The sequence below is a fragment of the Bacillus rossius genome, chromosome 8 (assembly GCF_032445375.1).
Source record: "Bacillus rossius redtenbacheri isolate Brsri chromosome 8, Brsri_v3, whole genome shotgun sequence".
NCBI lineage: Eukaryota > Metazoa > Arthropoda > Insecta > Phasmatodea > Bacillidae > Bacillus > Bacillus rossius.
In genome coordinates, this window is record NC_086336.1 from 2,843,897 (window position 1) to 2,867,512 (window position 23,616).

Sequence of the window (23,616 nt, forward strand, 5' to 3'; positions counted from 1 at the left end):
AGTACTGCCGCACTCTCTCTACTGACTTGTGAATGACTATCAGTAAGTATAAAGGCACTGTGCATAAATGAAGTGAGGTAGAGAGTGTGTGTGGTGTATTCCAGCCGGACAGGAGGAGCTGGACTGGCAGCAGAAGCATTAGGCGCGGCTGCTATGGCTTGCACCAGAACTGCTGCACTCTCTCTACTGACATGTGAATGACTAGCAATAAGTAAAAAGGCACTGTGCAGGGAAATAAATTGAGGTAGAGTGTGTGTGGTGTGTACTAGCCGGGCAGGAAGAGCCGGACTGGCAGCAGAAGCAGCAGGCGCGGCTGCTATGGCGTGCACCAGAACTGCGGCACTCTCTCTACTAGTGGGAGAATGGCTAGCAGTAAGTATAAAGGCAATGTGCAGGGAATGAAGTGAGGTAGAGTGTGTGTGGTGTGTGCCAGCCGGGCAGGAGGAGCCGGACTGGCAGCAGAAGCAGCAGGCGCGGCTGCTATGGCGTGCACCAGAACTGCGGCACTCTCTCTACTAGTGGGAGAATGGCTAGCAGTAAGTATAAAGGCACTGTGCAGGGAATGAAGTGAGGTAGAATGTGTGTGGTGTGTGCTAGCCGGGCAGAAGGAGCCGGACTGGCAGCAGAAGCAGCAGGCGAGGATGCTATGGCGTGCACCAGAACTGCGGCACTCTCTCTACTAGTGGGAGAATGGCTAGCAGTAAGTATAAAGGCACTGTGCAGGGAATAAAGTGAGGTAGAGTGTGTGTGGTGTGTGCTAGCCGGGCAGGAAGAGCCGGACTGGCAGCAGAAGCAGCAGGCGCGGCTGCTATGGCGTGCGCCAGAACTGCGGCACTCTCTTTACTAGTGGGAGAATGGCTAGCAGTAAGTATAAAGTCTCTGTGCAGGGAATGAAGTGAGGTAGATTGTGTGTGGTGTGTGCCAGCCGGGCAAGAGGAGCCGGACTGGCAGCAGAAGCAGCAGGCGAGGCTGCTATGGCGTGCACCAGAACTGCGGCACTCTCTTCACTAGTGGGAGAATGGCTAGCAGTAAGTATAAAGTCTCTGTGCAGGGAATGAAGTGAGGTAGATTGTGTGTGGTGTGTGCCAGCCGGGCAAGAGGAGCCGGACTGGCAGCAGAAGCAGCAGGCGAGGCTGCTATGGCGTGCACCAGAACTGCCACACTCTCTTTACTGACATGTGAATGGCTAGCAGTAAGTATAAAGTCTCTGTGCAGCGAATTAAGTGAGGTATAGTGTGTGTGGTGTGTGCCAGCCGGGAAAGAGGAGCCGGACTGGCAGCAGAAGCAGCAGGCGCGGCTGCTATGGCGTGCACCAGAACTGCGGCACTCTCTCTACTAGTGGGAGAATGGCTAGCAGTAAGTATAAAGGCACTGTGCAGGGAATGAAGTGAGGTAGAGTGTGTGTGGTGTGTGCCAGCCGGGCAGGAGGAGCCGGACTGGCAGCAGAAGCAGCAGGCGCGGCTGCTATGGCGTGCACCAGAACTGCGGCACTCTCTTTACTAGTGGGAGAATGGCTAGCAGTAAGTATAAAGTCTCTGTGCAGGGAATGAAGTGAGGTAGATTGTGTGTGGTGTGTGCCAGCCGGGCAAGAGGAGCCGGACTGGCAGCAGAAGCAGCAGGCGAGGCTGCTATGGCGTGCACCAGAACTGCCACACTCTCTCTACTGACATGTGAATGGCTAGCAGTAAGTATAAAGTCTCTGTGCAGGGAATTAAGTGAGGTATAGTGTGTGTGGTGTGTGCCAGCCGAGAAAGAGGAGACGGACTGGCAGCAGAAGCAGCAGGCGCGGCTGCTATGGCGTGCACCAGAACTGCGGCACTCTCTCTACTAGTGGGAGAATGGCTAGCAGTAAGTATAAAGGCACTGTGCAGGGAATGAAGTGAGGTAGAGTGTGTGTGGTGTGTGCTAGCCGGGCAGGAGGAGCCGGACTGGCAGCAGAAGCAGCAGGCGCGGCTGCTATGGCGTGCACCAGAACTGCGGCACTCTCTTTACTAGTGGGAGAATGGCTAGCAGTAAGTATAAAGTCTCTGTGCAGGGAATGAAGTGAGGTAGATTGTGTGTGGTGTGTGCCAGCCGGGCAAGAGGAGCCGGACTGGCAGCAGAAGCAGCAGGCGAGGCTGCTATGGCGTGCACCAGAACTGCCACACTCTCTCTACTGACATGTGAATGGCTAGCAGTAAGTATAAAGTCTCTGTGCAGGGAATTAAGTGAGGTATAGTGTGTGTGGTGTGTGCCAGCCGGGAAAGAGGAGCCGGACTGGCAGCAGAAGCAGCAGGCGCGGCTGCTATGGCGTGCACCAGAACTGCGGCACTCTCTCTACTAGTGGGAGAATGTCTAGCAGTAAGTATAAATGCACTGTGCAGGGAATGAAGTGAGGTAGAGTGTGTGTGGTGTGTGCCAGCCGGGCAGGAGGAGCCGGACTGGCAGCAGAAGCAGCAGGCACGGCTGCTATGGCGTGCACCAGAACTGCGGCACTCTCTCTACTAGTGGGAGAATGGCTAGCAGTAAGTATAAAGGCACTGTGCAGGGAATGAAGTGAGGTAGATTGTGTGTGGTGTGTGCCAGCCGGGCAAGAGGAACCGGACTGGCAGCAGAAGCAGCAGGCGAGGCTGCTATGGCGTGCACCAGAACTGCCACACTCTCTCTACTGACATGTGAATGGCTAGCAGTAAGTATAAAGTCTCTGTGCAGGGAATTAAGTGAGGTATAGTGTGTGTGGTGTGTGCCAGCCGGCAAAGAGGAGCCGGACTGGCAGCAGAAGCAGCAGGCGCGGCTGCTATGGCGTGCACCAGAACTGCGGCACTCTCTCTACTAGTGGGAGAATGGCTAGCAGTAAGTATAAAGGCACTGTGCAGGGAATAAAGTGAGGTAGAGTGTGTGTGGTGTGTGCTAGCCGGGCAGGAAGAGCCGGACTGGCAGCAGAAGCAGCAGGCGCGGCTGCTATGGCGTGCACCAGAACTGCGGCACTCTCTTTACTAGTGGGAGAATGGCTAGCAGTAAGTATAAAGTCTCTGTGCAGGGAATGAAGTGAGGTAGATTGTGTGTGGTGTGTGCCAGCCGGGCAAGAGGAGCCGGACTGGCAGCAGAAGCAGCAGGCGAGGCTGCTATGGCGTGCACCAGAACTGCGGCACTCTCTTTACTAGTGGGAGAATGGCTAGCAGTAAGTATAAAGTCTCTGTGCAGGGAATGAAGTGAGGTAGATTGTGTGTGGTGTGTGCCAGCCGGGCAAGAGGAGCCGGACTGGCAGCAGAAGCAGCAGGCGAGGCTGCTATGGCGTGCACCAGAACTGCCACACTCTCTTTACTGACATGTGAATGGCAAGCAGTAAGTATAAAGTCTCTGTGCAGGGAATTAAGTGAGGTATAGTGTGTGTGGTGTGTGCCAGCCGGGAAAGAGGAGCCGGACTGGCAGCAGAAGCAGCAGGCGCGGCTGCTATGGCGTGCACCAGAACTGCGGCACTCTCTCTACTAGTGGGAGAATGGCTAGCAGTAAGTATAAAGGCACTGTGCAGGGAATGAAGTGAGGTAGAGTGTATGTGGTGTGTGCCAGCCGGGCAGGAGGAGCCGGACTGCAGCAGAAGCAGCAGGCGCGGCTGCTATGGCGTGCACCAGAACTGCGGCACTCTCTTTACTAGTGGGAGAATGGCTAGCAGTAAGTATAAAGTCTCTGTGCAGGGAATGAAGTGAGGTAGATTGTGTGTGGTGTGTGCCAGCCGGGCAAGAGGAGCCGGACTGGCAGCAGAAGCAGCAGGCGAGGCTGCTATGGCGTGCACCAGAACTGCCACACTCTCTCTACTGACATGTGAATGGCTAGCAGTAAGTATAAAGTCTCTGTGCAGGGAATTAAGTGAGGTATAGTGTGTGTGGTGTGTGCCAGCCGGGAAAGAGGAGCCGGACTGGCAGCAGAAGCAGCAGGCGCGGCTGCTATGGCGTGCACCAGAACTGCGGCACTCTCTCTACTAGTGGGAGAATGGCTAGCAGTAAGTATAAAGGCACTGTGCAGGGAATGAAGTGAGGTAGAGTGTGTGTGGTGTGTGCTAGCCGGGCAGGAGGAGCCGGACTGGCAGCAGAAGCAGCAGGCGCGGCTGCTATGGCGTGCACCAGAACTGCGGCACTCTCTTTACTAGTGGGAGAATGGCTAGCAGTAAGTATAAAGTCTCTGTGCAGGGAATGAACTGAGGTAGATTGTGTGTGGTGTGTGCCAGCCGGGCAAGAGGAGCCGGACTGGCAGCAGAAGCAGCAGGCGAGGCTGCTATGGCGTGCACCAGAACTGCCACACTCTCTCTACTGACATGTGAATGGCTAGCAGTAAGTATAAAGTCTCTGTGCAGGGAATTAAGTGAGGTATAGTGTGTGTGGTGTGTGCCAGCCGGGAAAGAGGAGCCGGACTGGCAGCAGAAGCAGCAGGCGCGGCTGCTATGGCGTGCACCAGAACTGCGGCACTCTCTCTACTAGTGGGAGAATGGCTAGCAGTAAGTATAAATGCACTGTGCAGGGAATGAAGTGAGGTAGAGTGTGTGTGGTGTGTGCCAGCCGGGCAGGAGGAGCCGGACTGGCAGCAGAAGCAGCAGGCGCGGCTGCTATGGCGTGCACCAGAACTGCGGCACTCTCTCTACTAGTGGGAGAATGGCTAGCAGTAAGTATAAAGGCACTGTGCAGGGAATGAAGTGAGGTAGATTGTGTGTGGTGTGTGCCAGCCGGGCAAGAGGAGCCGGACTGGCAGCAGAAGCAGCAGGCGAGGCTGCTATGGCGTGCACCAGAACTGCCACACTCTCTCTACTGACATGTGAATGGTTAGCAGTAAGTATAAAGTCTCTGTGCAGGGAATGAAGTGAGGTAGAGTGTGTGTGGTGTGTGCCAGCCGGGCAGGAGGAGCCGGACTGGCAGCAGAAGCAGCAGGCGCGGCTGCTATGGCGTGCACCAGAACTGCGGCACTCTCTCTACTAGTGGGAGAATGGCTAGCAGTAAGTATAAAGTCTCTGTGCAGGGAATGAAGTGAGGTAGATTGTGTGTGGTTTGTGCCAGCCGGGCAGGAGGAGCCGGACTGGCAGCAGAAGCAGCAGGCGCGGTAGCTATGGCGTGCACCAGAACTGCGGCACTCTCTCTACTAGTGGGAGAATGGCTAGCAGTAAGTATAAAGGCACTGTGCAGGGAATGAAGTGAGGTAGAGTGTGTGTGGTGTGTACCAGCCGGGCAGGAAGAGCCGGACTGGCAGCAGAAGCAGCAGGCGCGGCTGCTATGGCGTGCACCAGAACTGCGGCACTCTCTCTACTAGTGGGAGAATGGCTAGCAGTAAGTATAAAGGCACTGTGCAGGGAATGAAGTGAGGTAGATTGTGTGTGGTGTGTGCCAGCCGGGCAAGAGGAGCCGGACTGGCCGCAGAAGCAGCAGGCGAGGCTGCTATGGCGTGCACCAGAACTGCGGCACTCTCTCTACTAGTGGGAGAATAGCTAGCAGTAAGTATAAAGTCTCTGTGCAGGGAATGAAGTGAGGTAGATTGTGTGTGGTGTGTGCCAGCCGGGCAGGAGGAGCCGGACTGGCAGCAGAAGCAGCAGGCGCGGCTGCTATGGCGTGCACCAGAACTGCGGCACTCTCTCTACTAGTGGGAGAATGGCTAGCAGTAAGTATAAAGGCACTGTGCAGGGAATGAAGTGAGGTAGATTGTGTGTGGTGTGTGCCAGCCGGGCAAGAGGAGCCGGACTGGCAGCAGAAGCAGCAGGCGAGGCTGCTATGGCGTGCACCAGAACTGCGGCACTCTCTCTACTAGTGGGAGAATGGCTAGCAGTAAGTATAAAGTCTCTGTGCAGGGAATGAAGTGAGGTATAGTGTGTGTGGTGTGTGCCAGCCGGGAAAGAGGAGCCGGACTGGCAGCAGAAGCAGCAGGCGCGGCTGCTATGGCGTGCACCAGAACTGCGGCACTCTCTCTACTAGTGGGAGAATGGCTAGCAGTAAGTATAAAGTCTCTGTGCAGGGAATGAAGTGAGGTAGATTGTGTGTGGTGTGTGCCAGCCGGGCAAGAGGAGCCGGACTGGCAGCGGAAGCAGCAGGCGAGGCTGCTATGGCGTGCACCAGAACTGCCACACTCTCTCTACTGACATGTGAATGGCTAGCAGTAAGTATAAAGTCTCTGTGCAGGGAATTAAGTGAGGTATAGTGTGTGTGGTGTGTGCCAGCCGGGAAAGAGGAGCCGGACTGGCAGCAGAAGCAGCAGGCGCGGCTGCTATGGCGTGCACCAGAACTGCGGCACTCTCTCTACTAGTGGGAGAATGGCTAGCAGTAAGTATAAAGGCACTGTGCAGGGAATGAAGTGAGGTAGATTGTGTGTGGTGTGTGCCAGCCGGGCAAGAGGAGCCGGACTGGCAGCAGAAGCAGCAGGCGAGGCTGCTATGGCGTGCACCAGAACTGCTACACTCTACTGACATGTGAATGGCTAGCAGTAAGTAGGAAGGCACTGTGCAGGGAATGAAGTGAGGTAGATTGTGTGTGGTGTGTGCTAGCCGGGCAAGAGGAGCCGTACTGGCAGCAGAAGCAGCAGGCGCGGCTGCTATGGCGTGCACCAGAACTGCGGCACTCTCTCTACTAGTGGGAGAATGGCTAGCAGTAAGTATAAAGGCACTGTGCAGGGAATGAAGTGAGGTATAGTGTGTGTGGTGTGTGCCAGCCGGGCAGGAGGAGCCAGACTGGCAGCAGAAGCAGCAGGCGCGGCTGCTATCGCGTGCACCAGAACTGCTTCGCTCCCCCTACTCACCGGCTCGTGGCTCTCAGAAGGGCGACGTGTACTCGTTTGCCTTCGTACTGTACGAGCTGGTGGGCCGCGCTGGGCCCTGGGGCGCCAATGCACTGCCCCCTGCAGGTAGCTTACTCTTTATATTTTGCTGTCATGCCTGTCATTGATAGTACATGTTGAGTTTTCCTTACAAATTATTATGTATGATTCTTTGTGTTAGTTAATTTATTGGAAGATACCAAGAAGGACTTAGTTGGACTTAGTTTTCCAGTAAATTATACACTCCACAAAAACACATAGATAAAACATTAAGGTGGCATACTAGCAAAATGCCCCATAATTAAATATGCTGCATGGATGTGGCACCCATGTAAGCTAAAAGTAAAAAGAAAATAACTTTCAGAAAAAAGTAATATCTTCAATATAACAAATTCTTTAAAACAACAATAGAGAAAGTGATACGACAGCCGAATCATAAAATTTAATTTTAAGATCTAAAACAAAAAATTTTGTTGTATAACCTAAAATTAAAAAAAAATATATTTTAAATTTACGTAATTTGTTTAAGAGCGATAGCATGTACTCTGTATAACGTAATTTTTTTTGTTAAGATTAAAAAAGGAATCAGGTAATAAACAAAGCCATTAGTTTTAATGAAATAAAAAGCGCTGGGTGCTCTCTCCTTTAATTATCATAATGATACTAATATAACGAACAATCATTAGTTATAGAAAATTTAAGATAACTATTATCAAGCATCCCATGCTTTTTATTTCATTAATTATATTTAATTTATTTACTTTTTAGTGTGATCCTCTGTTGTTTGTCTGTGAGCCGGCAAGCAGCGCAGCGGGACGACTGAGCGGGGTGCGGGGTGCTAGTGCGAGGGTGTTGCGTGGCAGAGACGGTGTCCCGGGTGCGGGCCGGCGGGGGGCGACCCTGGAGACCGCCCCTGGACCAGCTGGACGCGGCCCCATACATCTCCCGGTGCGTGCGCGCCTGCTGGCACGAGGACCCCGACCTGCGGCCAGACTTCCGCCTGGCACGCGTCATGCTCAGCGAGATGCAGCACGGCCTGTGAGTCACTGCACCTGTACACTCCCTGTAGCCCCGAATCTGTACATGGACATTTTACACATTCCTCTGGAGACACTTGACTTTCAATTGGCTGATTCAATCTGAGATAACGTTTGTTATTTTAAGTTAATTATTTGTGATTTGTTTACCATACCAATGACTGATATTCAATCAAAGAAGGGAATTTCAAATTATATGTTGCCTAGCATTTAATTAAAAAAAATTCTAGGTTTTTACTCAATCTGTATAATTTATTGGTCTTTAACAAACAGTTCCTAACTATACAGCCACAAACTCAAGTAACTATATTAAATTCATTAAAATGTTTGGCATTCTTTGTTAACAGAAAGCCAAACATTTTCGACAACATGCTTGCCATCATGGAAAAGTATGCCTACAACTTGGAAGGCATAGTCCAGGAGAGGACGAACCAGCTAATGGACGAGAAGAAGAAGTCTGAAGCACTGCTGCATCGCATGCTTCCGAAGTAAGTCAGACATGTCATTCACGATCAGCAACGAGCATCGCGCATCTCAGATATTAGATATCAGGGGAGACCCAGGAAACTGGAGTGTCGCCACAAGTCTGGAATCAACTTGTACGTATATACTTCATACCCTTGCAATAACAGCACGAAACTTTGTAAATAACATTTTATTAGTACCTACTGAGCTTTAACAGAGCAGTATGGAACTGAAGTACACATTTCTGAACCTTTAAAATATTTCATCGTTAAGAAAATGTTTAACTTATAATGCAGTTTGAAAATCAAATAATTTATGGTTATTAGTCATAATTATATCATTCAAAGTTAGGAACGTAATTCATGAAGTAAGGAAGTCATACCGATGGTAGTAATCACATATAATCTTTCATGACTGAGTAATTGAACTATGCAAAAAAAAAATTCAATTCAAGCCATATTCAAAACTATTGTTCAAATTTGATAGCGCAAGTAAAATATTATACCCCGACCAAAAAATTCTCTAAATGATAAAATAATATATAATTATTTTTAAATAAACACTTAACCCATCAATTATAGAATTATACTTGATATTAAAAAAAAATATTTGACTCATTTAAGTAATTTCAACATTAATACTTTCAAAATTCGTTGAAAAACAGATTTCGCAAAGTAGAGATTAGCACTGCAGAACACCAGTCAATGATGTTCCAACAGTTAGAAGAACGTGCAGGAACTACTGAAGGAAGCAGCAGAGACGGCGTGTTGCAGGAGCGTGGCCGATGCCCTGAAGAGGGGGGAGCCGGTGGAGGCAGAGAGCTTCGACTGCGTCACCATCTACTTCAGCGACATCGTGGGCTTCACCGAGTTGTCGGCCCTCAGCACGCCCCTGCAGGCGGGTCACACGTTGCTACTACACCGCTCTACATTTGATCCCTTCCGCTAGTTTGGATTGTGATTCCTTCACTGAATAATGCTACAAGATTTACCTTATGTTAATAAAAGAATACTGTTTGAAATAGTCATTCATGAGCTCTGAGCTAATGGTGCTACAACATTTCTAAAAATTCTGTATCTCGGGAATCAAACTTCTTGGCAACATGTCAGAACAAGGACAGGCGTAAATTTATTGCACACACATACATATAGGTCTTAAGTGATACCGACTAATTGTTTCTGTTGGACTAGATACTTGTTTTATTATAAAACAATGCTATAAAAATAAGCAAAATTTTAAAAAAACTTATTCTGCTGGTGCGATTCATGTTGCTAAACCAAAGCTTGGCAATACTCCAAAATAATTATTTTATAATACTATCTACTAATTTTAAAATACACTCACATCTTAGTTGCATGCAAGAAATGAATGATGCATCTAGTGCAGAAACTTAAGTTGGCTCATCCCCTCCAGACACCCGAGCACTCCCTACCCTGAGAGATCAAGCCTCTGATAGCCTCCTCCTATGAAAATTACCTCCCCCAAGAGCTCACACCCCTGAAAGTTACTATCCCAGAGAGCTCCTTACCCTGAAAGCTCCCTCCCAAGAGAAACCCTGGAAATTCCCTCCCCTAAGAGTTACCTCCTTGGAAAGCAACCCTTCTGCTGAGATAACTCCACTGAGACCATTATCCCCTGAGATTTCCTGTTAGTGCGAGTTCCCTCCCATACATGTGAGAGCTCCAACCCTGATGAGGAAGCTTCACTCTTCACTCTTCCTCTACTGAGAGTTCTCTCCCCTGAGATATCTCTGATCTTAAATGTGCCCACTCGGAGATCTCCCTTCCTTGAGAATTTACTTTCATGAGTCATCCATTCCCCCAGAGCGATTTCATCCTTGACAGTTCCCACCCTGCCAGCTTTCTCCCCTAAAAGCTCCACTCTTAGAATTTCTCCCCTAATATCTTCCATCCGTTATATTTCTTATCCTCTGAGCTCTCATCCATGCGGATGTTGTTATGGTTTAACGGGAAGTTCCGAAATCACTTCACAATAAATTACTTACAAGTTTAAAAACATTGAATATACTGAAATCCATACAATTTCAAGTGTCTGTAGGTAAGAACAATTGATGTGATTATAACACTGTAATTAGGCATAATCCATCCAAACCAGTTCCAAATGTTAATTTCCCTTAAATCGGTAGTATGAATAAAACAAAGGTAAAAAAGTGTTATCCTTAAACTGGTTTGGTTAAACACATCTCTGCCAGAGTAAAAAAAATTGAGTTCGAATCTTATAAACATTTTTAGGGTTTAAATTGAAATACTGTACCTATTTATTTGCTATTTATTAAACAGAAAAATTGTGTTTTAGTAAAGTAAACACATACAAAAATGTTTAGTAAGTTAATCTTTTAATTAAAAATTTCTATACAAATTAGTTTTTCCTGTGTGAACAATTAAAAAGAAAAAAACCAGCCGATACAAATATCGACTCAACACTTCACTTCAATAAAGGGAAACACGGGCATTGCTCCCAGCTGGGCAGAAAGCGACAGACGAGAAGGGAACCATGTACAGGTGGTGGAGCTGCTAAACGACCTGTACACATGCTGTGACTCCATCATCTCGCACTACGACGTGTACAAGGTAGAGACCATCGGGGACGCCTACATGGTGGCCAGTGGTCTGCCAGAGCGCAATGGGGACAGACATGCCGGCGAGGTGGCGAGCATGGCGCTCCACCTGCTGTCCGCCGCCGCCAGCTTCCACATCCGACACCGTCCCGGCGAGCAGCTGCGCCTGCGTATCGGCATACACTCTGGTGAGCGGCTCATGAACTACTAGTAGCTAGCGTGGAGCCTGCTGCTCTCTGCTGCCTCTCAGCTGCACCTGCGTATCGGCATACACACTGGTGAGCGCCCCGTGAACTACTAGTAGCTAGCGTGGAGCCTGCTGCTCTCTGCTGCCTCTCAGTTGCGCCTGCGTATCGGCATACACTCTGGTGAGCGCCACGTGAACTACTAGTAGCTAGTGTGGAGCCCGCTGCTCTCTGCTGCCTCTCAGCTGTGCCTGCATATCGGCATACACTCTGGTGAGCGCCACGTGAACTACTAGTAGCTAGCGTGGAGCCCGCTGCTCTCTGCTGCCTCTCAGCTGCGCCTGCGTATCGGCATACACTCTGGTGAGCGCCACGTGAACTACTAGTAGCTAGTGTGGAGCCTGCTGCTTGATTCTGCTTGCTGTTCCTGTGCTTCGATATACATCCTGTGGTGAGCACATTGAAAACTGGCTTTATCTAGGTTGAGCCTTTTGCTTGATGCTGCTGGCAATTTCCTAGTAACTGTTGCTGTGCATCGAAAACACTCATGCTGATCTACTTGTTGCTTGTCACTGTGTGGTGGTTTAGTTAAGCTCATAATTTTGCCCCTCTGTCTTCGCCTTTATTGTGTTGGGGTTGTTGGGCTGATGATGCTGCCCCACTAGTTGCCAGTAATTGTGTGACTGATAATGCCACTCCTTTGTCTGCTGGTAACTGTGTGGAGAGTTCGTTGGTCTTGTCGTGGCAGCAACCTGGCACCAAACGATATTACTTAAAATAATATTATTGCTTTGCATTTTCCAAAAGAAAGTTTGCACAAAATAACACCTTTTTAACATTTGCCATTTAATTAATAACCATACAAACCCAAACAACACTTATTCTTATCCTGCAGATTCCAAGGCATCTTTCCCTCTCATGACCGAAACAAGCTTTTATTTATATTCGCTTCCAACGCTAATGCTACCCCTCTACCGGCACCGAGAGCAGTCCATATGCTCCCTCCAGAACAGCACGCAGTCAAGCCTCGCCTAGTCGCTAGTGGAACCTTCTAGAGTTGACAGTCCACGATTGTGCGGTCATTCTGCGGTTAGCCGCCAGCCGAGCCTCACACAGTTTCTGAAGCAGCCGACGACGAGTACGATGTAGCGGAGATCAGTCCGGGCAGGCAGGGACTGTGATGACCGTCACATACTCCCCCCTCTTCGTAAAGCTGAGTTGCACGGTGTGGAACTTCCTGGAAAAGCCCGAGCGCCTCCAAGATGGCCAGTCTTGTAGAAGCCCCGACCAAGGAACTCCTCCACCGCCATCTTCAAACAGCAGATCTCATCCTTATACTTCTTTGACGCCGGCATTTTCTTGTGACGGCAAATCCACAGCAGCCAAGACGGCAAGGAGATGCAGGCATTGGCCAGGACAGACATGGCGAGAGGGAGTAGCTGATCTGTACTTCCTAACAACTCAACAAAAATATAAAATTAACATAACATATTATACATTTAACAAACACAATGATGAGATATGTACCTGGCTTTACTACCTAGTTAGCATTGTAACTCTTCGCGATTGTGACATCTTCGAAGAATTTTTTTGGTGATTTGACATCTTATAGAAACACTGTTACGGGTGTTAAAGCCATTTGAAAACAAAAGGACCAATATACTTCGGTTCTAACTTAAAGATAATCACTAAAAAATGATCACCTACTTAAAAGCTTATCTAATCATGATGCTGAGTGGCTGTCGCCCGCAGGCCAGTGCGTGGCGGGCGTGGTGGGGTTGAGGATGCCCCGCTACTGCCTGTTCGGGGACACAGTCAACACCGCCTCGCGCATGGAGAGCTCCGGACAAGCGCTCAAGATACACATCTCGCAGGCGACCGCGCGGCTGCTGGACCGCCTGGGCGGCTACGTCTTCGAGGAGAGGGGTCTCGTCGCGATCAAGGTACACATTATATTACAGTACTGCCACTCCATCTGATAGTCCAATAGAAGATAGTATTAAAAATGATGCATCCAAACATTCTATTGATAGTACATTTAAGCAAAATTTGGCTGTGAAATTTAATAACGAATTAAATTGATTTATTTAAAAATAAAATAAATTTTTAACATTAATGATTTGAAAAATTTATGCACAAAAACAAAATTATATGTATTGTTTTTAAATACTATCAGATTTGCATACATTTATACAAAAATCAACATATGCTTCACCGACATTAGAAAATATATGCATATTTTGAGGAACTCATGGAGCCGCATCGAAATTTCTTAACAATTATTTTTTTGAAGCAAAATAAAAGACACAAATTTATTAATTTTTATTTTATTTTTAAGTAACTTAAAACTTCTTGAAGTGAGAACTGTCTGCCATGAATGGACGTGAGTAAATACGACAGGAGTGTCTCTTGTGGCAGGGTAAGGGAGAGATGCTCATTTACTGGCCTGTCGGGCTTGTATGGGTGTGAGTGAATACGACAGGAGCGTCTCTTGTGGCAGGGTAAGGGAGAGATGCTCATGTACTGGCCTGTTGGGCATGTATGGGTGTGAATGAATACAACAGGAGCGTCTCTTGTGGCAGGGTAAGGGAGAGATGCTCACGTACCGGCCTGTTGGGCATGTATGGGTGTGAATAAATACAACAGGAGTGTCTCTTGTGGCAGGGTAAGGGAGAGATGCTCATGTACTGGCCTGTCGGGCTTGTATGGGTGTGAGTGAATACGACAGGAGTGTCTCTTGTGGCAGGGTAAGGTAGAGATGCTCATGTACTGGCCTGTCGGGCTTGTATGGGTGTGAGCGAATACGACAGGAGTGTCTCTTGTGGCAGGGTAAGGGAGCTATGCTCATGTACTGGCCTGTCGGGCTTGTATGGGTGTGAGTGAATACGACAGGAGTGTCTCTTGTGGCAGGGTAAGGTAGAGATGCTCATGTACTGGCTACTCGGGCTTGTATGGGTATGAGTAAATACGACAGGAGTGTCTCTGGTGGCAGGGTAAGGGAGAGATGCTCATTTACTGGCCTGTCGGGCTTGTATGGGTGTGAGTGAATACGACAGGAGCGTCTCTTGTGGCAGGGTAAGGGAGAGATGATCACGTACTGGCCTGTTGGGCTTGTATGGGTGGGAGTGAATACGACAGGAGTGTCTCTTATGGCAGGGTAAAGGAGAGATGCTCAAGTATAGGCCTGACGGGCATGTATGAGTGTGAGTGAATACGACAGGAGCATCTCTTCTGGCAGGGTAAGGGAGAGATGCTCATGTACTGGCCTGTCGGGCTTGTATGGGTGTGAGTGAATACGACAGGAGCGTCTCTTGAGGCAGGGTAAAGGAGAGATGCTCATGTACTGGCCTGTCGGGCATGTATGGGTGTGAGTGAATATGATAGGAGCGTCTCTTGAGGCAGGGTAAAAGAAAGATGCTCATGTACTGGCCTGTCGGGCATGTATGGGTGTGAGCGAATACGACAGGAGTGTCTCTTGTGGCAGGGTAATGGAGAGATGCTCATGTACTGGCCTTACGGGCTTGTATGGGTGTGAGTGAATACGACTGAAGCGTCTCTTGAGGCAGGGTAAGGGAGAGATGCTCATGTACTGGCCTGTCGGGCTTGTATGGGTGTGAGTGAATACGACAGGAGTGTCTCTTGAGGCAGGGTAAGGGATAGATGCTCATGCACTGGCCTGTCGGGCATGTATGGGTGTGAGCGAATACGACAGGAGTGTCTCTTGTGGCAGGGCAAGGGAGAGATGCTCATTTACTGGCCTGTCGGGCTTGTATGGGTATGAATGAATACGACAGGAGCGTCTCTTGTGGCAGGGTAAGGGAGAGATGCTCAAGTATAGGCCTGTCGGGCATGTATGGGTGTAAGTGAATACGACAGGAGTGTCTCTTGTGGCAGGGTAATGGAGAGTTGCTCACGTACCCGCCTGTCGGGCATGTATGGAGGTGAGTGACTACGACAGGAGCGTCTCTTGTGGCAGGGTAAGGGAGAGATGCTCATGTACTGGCCTGTCGGGCTTGTATGGGTGTGAGTGAATACGACAGGAGCGTCTCTTGTGGCAGGGTAAGGGAGAGATGCTCATGCACTGGCCTGTCGGGCATGTATGGGTGTGAGTGAATACGACAGGAGTGTCTCTTGTGGCAGGGTAAGGGAGAGATGCTCATGCACTGGCCTGTCGGGCATGTATAGGTGTGAGTGAATACGACAGGAGCGTCTCTTGTGGCAGGGTAAGGGAGAGATGCTCATGCACTGGCCTGTCCGGCATGTATGGGTGTGAGTGATTACGACAGGAGTGTCTCTTGTGGCAGGGTAAGGGAGAGATGCTCATGTACTGGCCTGTTGGGCATGTATGGGTGTGAGCGAATACGACAGGAGTGTCTCTTGTGGCAGGGTAATGGAGAGATGCTCATGTACTGGCCTTACGGGCTTGTATGGGTGTGAGTGAATACGACAGGAGCGTCTCTTGTGGCAGGGTAAGGGAGAGATGCTTATGTACTGGCCTGTCGGGCATGTATGGGTGTGAGTGAATACGACTGGAGCGTCTCTTGTGGCAGGGTCAGGGAGAGATGCTCATGTACTGGCCTGTTGGGCATGTATGGGTGTGAGTGAATACGACTGGAGCGTCTCTTGTGGCAGGGTAAGGGAGAGATGCTCATGTACTGGCCTGTCGGGCATGTATGAGTGTGAGTGAATACGACTGGAGCGTCTCTTGTGGCAGGGTAAGGGAAAGATGCTCATGTACTGGCCTGTTGGGCTTGTATGGGTGTGAGTTAATACGACAGGAGCGTCTCTTGTAGGAGGGTAAGGGAGAGATGCTCATGCACTGGCCTGTCGGGCATGTATGGGTGTGAGTGAATACGACAGAAGCGTCTCTTGTGGCAGGGTAAGGGAGAGATGCTCATGTACTGGCCTGTCGGGCATGTATGGGTGTGAGCGAATACGACAGGAGTGTCTCTTGTGGCAGGGTAATGGAGAGATGCTCATATACTGGCCTTACGGGCTTGTATGGGTGTAAGTGAATACGACAGGAGCGTCTCTTGTGGCAGGGTAAGGGAGAGATGCTCATGTACTGGCCTGTCGGGCATGTATGGGTGTGAGCGAATACGACAGGAGTGTCTCTTGTGGCAGGGTAATGGAGAGATGCTCATGTACTGGCCTTACGGGCTTGTATGAGTGTGAGTGAATACGACTGAAGCGTCTCTTGAGGCAGGGTAAGGGAGAGATGCTCATGTACTGGCCTGTCGGGCTTGTATGGGTGTGAGTGAATACGACAGGAGTGTCTCTTGTGGCAGGGTAAAGGAGAGATGCTGGAGTATAGGCCAGACGGGCATGTATGGGTGTGAGTGAATATGACAGGAGCGTCTCTTCTGGCAGGGTAAGGGAGAGATGCTCATGTACTGGCCTATCGGGCTTGTATGAGTGTGAGTGAATACGACAGGAGCGTCTCTTGAGGTAGGGTAAAGGAAAGATGCACATGTACTGGCCTGTTGGGCTTGTATGGGTGTGAGTGAATACGACAGGAGTGTCTCTTGTGGCAGGGTAAGGGAGAGATGTTCAAGTATAGGCCTGTCGGGCATGTATGGGTGTAAGTGAATACGACAGGAGTGTCTCTTGTGGCAGGGTAAGGGAGAGTTGCTCACGTACCCGCCTGTCGGGCATGTATGGAGGTGAGTGACTACGACAGGAGCGTCTCTTGTGGCAGGGTAAGGGAGAGATGCTCATGTACTGGCCTGTCGGGAATGTATGGGTGTGAGTGAATACGACTGGAGCGTCTCTTGTGGCAGGGTAAGGGAGAGATGCTCAAGTATAGGCCTGTCGGGCATGTATGGGTGTGAGTGAATACGCCAGGAGCGTCTCTTGAGGCAGGGTAAAGGAGAGATGCTCATGTACTGGCGTTACGGGCTTGTATGGGTGTGAGTGAATACAACAGGAGCGTCTCTTGAGGCAGGGTAAAGGAGAGATTCTCATGTACTGGCCTGTCGGGCATGTATGGGTGTGAGTGAATACGATAGGAGCGTCTCTTGAGGCAGGGTAAAAGAGAGATGGTCATGTACTGGCCTGTCGGGCATGTAAGGGTGTGAGCGAATACGACAGGAGTGTCTCTTGTGGCAGGGTAAGGGAGAGATGCTCACGTACCGGCCTGTTGGGCATGTATGGGTGTCAGTGAATACGACAGGAGTGTCTCTTGTGGCAGGGTAAGGGAGAGATGCTCATGTACTGGCCTGTCGGGAATGTATGGGTGTGAGTGAATACGACTGGAGCGTCTCTTGTGGCAGGGTAAGGGAGAGATGCTCATGTACTGGCCTGTTGGGCATGTATGGGTGTGAGTGAATACGACTGGAGCGTCTCTTGTGGCAGGGTAAGGGAGAGATGCTCATGTACTGGCCTGTCGGTCTTGTATGGGTGTAAGTGAATACGACTGGAGTGTTTCTTGTGGCAGGGTAAGTTAGAGATGCTCATGTACTGGCCTGTCGGGCATGTATGGGTGTGAGTGAATACGACAGGAGTGTCGATTGAGGCAGGGTAAAAGAGAGATGCTCATGTACTGGCCTGTCGGGCTTGTATGGGTGTGAGTGAATACGACTGGAGCGTCTCTTGTGGCAGGGTAAGGGAGAGATGCTCACGTACTGGCCTGTCGGGCATGTATGGGAGTGAGTGAATACGACAGGAGCGTCTCTTGTGGCAGGGTAAGGGAGAGATGCTCAAGTATAGGCCTGTCGGGTTTTATGGTTGTGATTGAATACGACTGGAGCGTCTTTTGTGGCAGGGTAAGGGAGAGATGCTCATGCACTGGCCTGTTGGGCTTGTATGGGTGTGAGTGAATACGACAGGAGCGTCTCTTGTGGCAGGGTAAAGGAGAGATGCTCATGTACTGGCCTGTTGGGCATGTATGTGTGTGAGTGAATACGACAGGAGCGTCTCTTCTGGCAGGGTAAGGGAGAGATGCTCATGTACTGGCCTGTCGGGCATGTATGGGTGTGAGTGAATACGACTGGAGCGTCTCTTGTGGCAGGGTAAGGGAGAGATGCTCATGTATTGGCCTGTTGGGCTTTTATGTGTGTGAGTGAATACGACAGGAGCGTCTCTTCTGGCAGGGTAAGGGAGAGATGCTCATGTACTGGCCTATCGGGCTTGTATGGGTGTGAGTGAATACGACAGGAGTGTCTCTTGTGGCAGGTTAAGGGAGAGTTGCTCACGTACCCGCCTGTCGGGCATGTATGGAGGTGAGTGACTACGACTGGAGCGTCTCTTGTGGCAGGGTAAGGGAGAGATGCTCAAGTATAGGCCTGTTGGGCATGTATGGGTGTGAGTGAATACGACAGGAGCGTCTCTTGAGGCAGGGTAAAGGAGAGATGCTCATGTACTGGCCTGTCGGGCATGTATGGGTGTGAGTGAATACGATAGGAGCGTCTCTTGAGGCAGGGTAAAAGAGAGATGGTCATGTACTGGCCTGTCGGGCATGTATGGGTGTGAGCGAATACGACAGGAGTGTCTCTTGTGGCAGGGTAATGGAGAGATACTCATGTACTGGCCTTACGGGCTTGTATGGGTGTGAGTGAATACGACTGAAGCGTCTCTTGAGGCATGGTAAGGGAGAGATGCTCATGTACTGGCCTGTCGGGCTTGTATGGGTGTGAGTGAATACGACAGGAGTGTCTCTTGAGGCAGGGTAAGGGATAGATGCTCATGCACTGGCCTGTCGGGCATGTATGGGTGTGAGCGAATACGACAGGAGTGTCTCTTGTGGCAGGGTAAGGGAGAGATGCTCATTTACTGGCCTGTCGGGCTTGTATGGGTGTGAGTGAATACGACAGGAGCGTCTCTTGAGGCAGGGTAAAGGAGAGATGCTCATGTACTGGCCTGTCGGGCATGTATGGGAGTGAGTGAATACGACAGGAGCGTCTCTTGTGGCAGGGTAAAACAGAGATGCTCATGTACTGGCCTGTCGGGCATGTATGGGTGTAAGTGAATACGACTGGAGTTTCTCTTGTGGCAGGGTAATGTAGAGATGCTCATGTACTGGCCTGTCGGGCTTGTATGGGTGTAAGTGAATACGACTGGAGCGTCTCTTGTGGCAGGGTAAGTTAGAGATGCTCATGTACTGGCCTGTCGGGCATGTATGGGTGTGAGTGAATACGACAGGAGTGTCGATTGAGGCAGGGTAAAGGAGAGATGCTCATGTACTGGCTTGTCGGGCTTGTATGGGTGTGAGTGAATACGACTGGAGCGTCTCTTGTGGCAGGGTAAGGGAGAGATGCTCACGTACTGGCCTGTCGGGCATGTATGGGAGTGAGTGAATACGACAGGAGCGTCTCTTGTGGCAGGGTAAGGGAGAGATGCTCAAGTATAGGCCTGTCGGGTTTTATGGTTGTGATTGAATACGACTGGAGCGTCTTTTGTGGCAGGGTAAGGGAGAGATGCTCATGTACTGGCCTGTCGGGCATGTATGGGTGTGAGTGAATACGACTGGAGCGTCTCTTGTGGCAGGGTAAGGGAGAGATGCTCGTGTACTGGCCTGTTGGGCTTGTATGGGTGTGAGTGCATACGACAGGAGCGTCTCTTGAGGCAGGGTAAAGGAAAGATGCTCATGTACTGGCCTGTTGGGCTTGTATGGGTGTGAGTGAATACGACAGGAGTGTCTCTTGTAGCAGGGTAAGGGAGAGATGCTCAAGTATAGGCCTGTCGGGTTGTATGGTTGTGAGTGAATACGACAGAAGCGTCTCTTGTGGCAGGGTAAGGGAGAGATGCTCATGTACTGGCTTGTCGGGCATGTATGGGTGTGAGTGAATACGACTGGAGCGTCTCTTGTGGCAGGGTAAGGGAGAGATGCTCATGTACTGGCCTGTCGGGCATGTATGGGTGTGAGTGAATACGACTGGAGCGTCTCTTGTGGCAGGGTAAGGGAGAGATGCTCATGTACTGGCCTGTCGGGCATGTATGGGTGTGAGTGAATACGACTGGAGCGTCTCTTGTGGCAGGGTAAGGGAGAGATGCTCATGTACTGGCCTGTCGGGCTTGTATGGGTGTGAGTGAATACGACTGGAGCATCTCTTGTGGCAGGGTAAGGGAGAGATGCTCATGTACTGGCCTGTTGGGCATGTATGGGTGTGAGTGAATACGACTGGAGCGTCTCTTGTGGCAGGTTAACTCTTTGAAGGGCAGAAATTTTGATCGAAAAAATACCTGTGAAGGGCGGAAATGGCGAGCAAAAAAATACCTGACAGGGGCAGAGAAAAAAAAATTCACGAATTAATTTCAACTGACTTATATTTAAATATTTATTACTTTTTATGTATACTACTGTGAAACATTCTTAAAATAACTTGTAAACAATCATAATCTATGATCATGAAAAGTGGTTAGACAACTAACCACAGCCCCACTAGGCAATCAAATGTAACAAACAGTACAGTAATGTTTTGTTTATAACCAACACTTTTCCAAGTAACTTTATCCTTCCATAACAGTTAAGCTATTTACTGTGATAACTTCTAAAACATTCCTTTCCTGCTCTAAGGCATAGGGGCACTTTACATACAGTGCACATCCACACAGTACGAACTGGTTTCTTCCTAGAACTGCAGACTGCACATCTCCTTGATGTTGAATGAACCGGTTGGTGCCCGCTGCTTTCATGGCGAATACTCTTGTCTACAAATGGTTTATGTGTCTTGATTGCGACTGGAGACATTCCTTTGCTTCCAGATGGAGTGGATGCTATCACAGCAACTATTCTTGGAGCTAGCAACCCTTTGTAAACCTCCCGACGAAAATCTTTGTTTGTAAATTGTTCTACAGGAAGTTCCTTGTGCATTATAAATGCGTTCGTAACACAACAGTCGATGAAATGAAAAAACAACCTCATCCACCACTTCTTACTTTTCCTGTTGATCGCATAATCTGATTTGAGTCTATCAAAGTTATCGACAAAATTCATGTGTGAGTTGTAGTCTTTCAAAACCTGAGGGCACTTGATGGTTGTTACAGTTCCATCTTTCATTTTGCGGTTGACAGAAGAAACATCCAGTGGATCATGGCATGTTGAAATCAAGTTCACTGCCTTGTTGTCCTTCCATCTGTACACAGCCACTCCATCTTCACTAACACGACAATCAAATTCACCCCTTTCAAGTTGTTTCTCATCCTTCAGTGCAGGTAGGTGTTTTCTTCTAGGGTTTATTGTTCCACACGCATATATTTCACTTTTTGACTTCAGGTTGCTGAACAGATCATAAGAAGAACAATAATTGTCCATGAAAACAATGTGATGACAACCTTCGAGACCACTTAACAAATTTTGAACAACTTTTGCACCTAACCCTACTTCTGTTGCCCCTAATGTCTTTCCTGTGTAAATGTCAAACTTCAAATTGTAGGATGACTCATCGCACAACATCCATGACTTATAGCCCCGTTTTATAGGCTTATCTCGCATATACTGCTTGAGGGACGACCGCCCCTTGAACTTTACCATCGACTCATCAACTGCCAGTTTCTGGTGAGGTTGGTAACATTCAAAAAATTTTTTCGAAAGATGATCCAGCAAAGGCCGAAGCTTGTATAATTTGTCATAGCTTACACTATTTCTGTCTGGAGCTACGGTGTTGTCATTTAGATGCAGATGGCTCAAAAGGAAGCTAAATCTTTTCACAGTCATTAGTTTAGAAATGTAATTCTCACCGAGGTCAGGTTCAGAACTCCAATAGTCTCTATAGCTTGGTTTTTTGGTTATGCCCATGTATAAATTTATCCCAATAAATGTCCTGATTTCACATGCATCAGTAGGGACAAATTGTTTTCCTGTTTGGGTAGCATAAAGGTTTGTCTGAAATACAATATGGTTGATAAGCGTTTCATCAAAATACTCACAAAAGAGGTCCAATGGCTTGATATTTGCTTTGTTCTTTATTCTTGCTGCTACACCACTTTCTTTTGTGAAGGGAGGCACTGGAAGAACACGAGTATCTTGGGTCCATGTAACTGCGAAGCTGGATGAAGCTGTACGAGAGAGTACTTTAGAAACATTTGGCACATCACTGTCACTTTGTTCAGATTCACTGCTGCTTGACACTGTGTTGAAAACTTTTTCTTTGTTCAAATTCTTATTTATGTAAGTAGGATCAGATGAACTGTCATCGGAGTCTATGACACTATCTTCTTCTGAAGGTATTTCTTCAAACAGTAAACGGTAAATTTCATCCTCCGATAAACCTTTTTGCCGAGGCATATTAGATCTGTTATTTATGCTGAAGTTCTGGGAGGGCAGTGGTTAGCAGCACTAACCACATGCAAATACGCTGTCTGGAATAGAAACGAACATTTGTAAGTGCCCAAATACTATTAAAACATTTATATAAACACATTAAATATAAAAGCAAACACTTACCACACATATAATAGTAAAATTCCTAGTAAAAAGCACTATAATACGTAGCAACGCAAGAAACAATGGCGAGTCTGAGTAAAGTGGTGGCTCGAGTAATAAACAGGACATATAAATGTGGCGCGGTACTGTTCCTGCCATCTGTTGGGTCGCAGGACAACTACAACGTGTGGTTAGAGAGAATCGCCGCGACCCGTAAAAGGGAGCACACGAAAATAATGTGGTTAGAGGAAGTAACCACCGCCCACATAACGACTTTATTTTTGTGGTTAGCTACAGTAACCACCACCCATAAAACAGTATCATATTGGTGGTTAGTTGAGGTGACCCGCACCCTTCAAAGAACAGACGAACACATTTGAACTTGAATATCAGACAGCACAAGAATTTAGAGATGGAAAATAAAATAATAACAGCACAGACGAACACATTTTAACTTGAATGAGAGATGCTCATGTACTGGCCTGTTGGGCTTGTATGGGTGTCAGTGAATACGACAGGAGCGTCTCTTGTGGCAGGGTAAGGGAGAGATGCTCACGTACCGGCCTGTTGGGCATGTATGGGTGTCAGTGAATACGACAGGAGTGTCTCTTGTGGCAGGGTAAGGGAGAGATGCTCATGTACTGGCCTGTCGGGAATGTATGGGTGTGAGTGAATACGACAGGAGTGTCTCTTGAGGCAGGGTAAGGGATAGATGCTCATGCACTGGCCTGTCGGGCATGTATGGGTGTGAGCGAATACGACAGGAGTGTCTCTTGTGGCAGGGTAAGGGAGAGATGCTCATTTACTGGCCTGTCGGGCTTGTATGGGTGTGAGTGAATACGACAGGAGCGTCTCTTGAGGCAGGGTAAAGGAGAGATGCTCATGTACTGGCCTGTCGGGCATGTATGGGAGTGAGTGAATACGACAGGAGCGTCTCTTGTGGCAGGGTAAAAGAGAGATGCTCATGTACTGGCCTGTCGGGCATGTATGGGTGTAAGTGAATACGACTGGAGTTTCTCTTGTGGCAGGGTAATGTAGAGATGCTCATGTACTGGCCTGTCGGGCTTGTATGGGTGTAAGTGAATACGACTGGAGCGTCTCTTGTGGCAGGGTAAGTTAGAGATGCTCATGTACTGGCCTGTCGGGCATGTATGGGTGTGAGTGAATACGACAGGAGTGTCGATTGAGGCAGGGTAAAGGAGAGATGCTCATGTACTGGCTTGT

General features: G+C 48.9%; 1 protein-coding gene across 1 annotated transcript in view; it reads left to right on the forward strand.

Annotated features, from left to right (window-relative positions):
• LOC134535246 (guanylate cyclase 32E) overlaps positions 1 to 23,616 on the forward strand; it is a 69,884-nt gene that overhangs the window by 39,029 nt on the left and 7,239 nt on the right. Inside the window, exons 15-20 of the mRNA XM_063374317.1 lie at positions 6,661 to 6,852; positions 7,629 to 7,803; positions 8,150 to 8,290; positions 9,041 to 9,164; positions 10,790 to 11,033; positions 12,783 to 12,973. Coding sequence (XP_063230387.1) covers positions 6,661 to 6,852; positions 7,629 to 7,803; positions 8,150 to 8,290; positions 9,041 to 9,164; positions 10,790 to 11,033; positions 12,783 to 12,973 — 1,067 coding nt within the window. The remainder of the gene's footprint in view (positions 1 to 6,660; positions 6,853 to 7,628; positions 7,804 to 8,149; positions 8,291 to 9,040; positions 9,165 to 10,789; positions 11,034 to 12,782; positions 12,974 to 23,616) is intronic.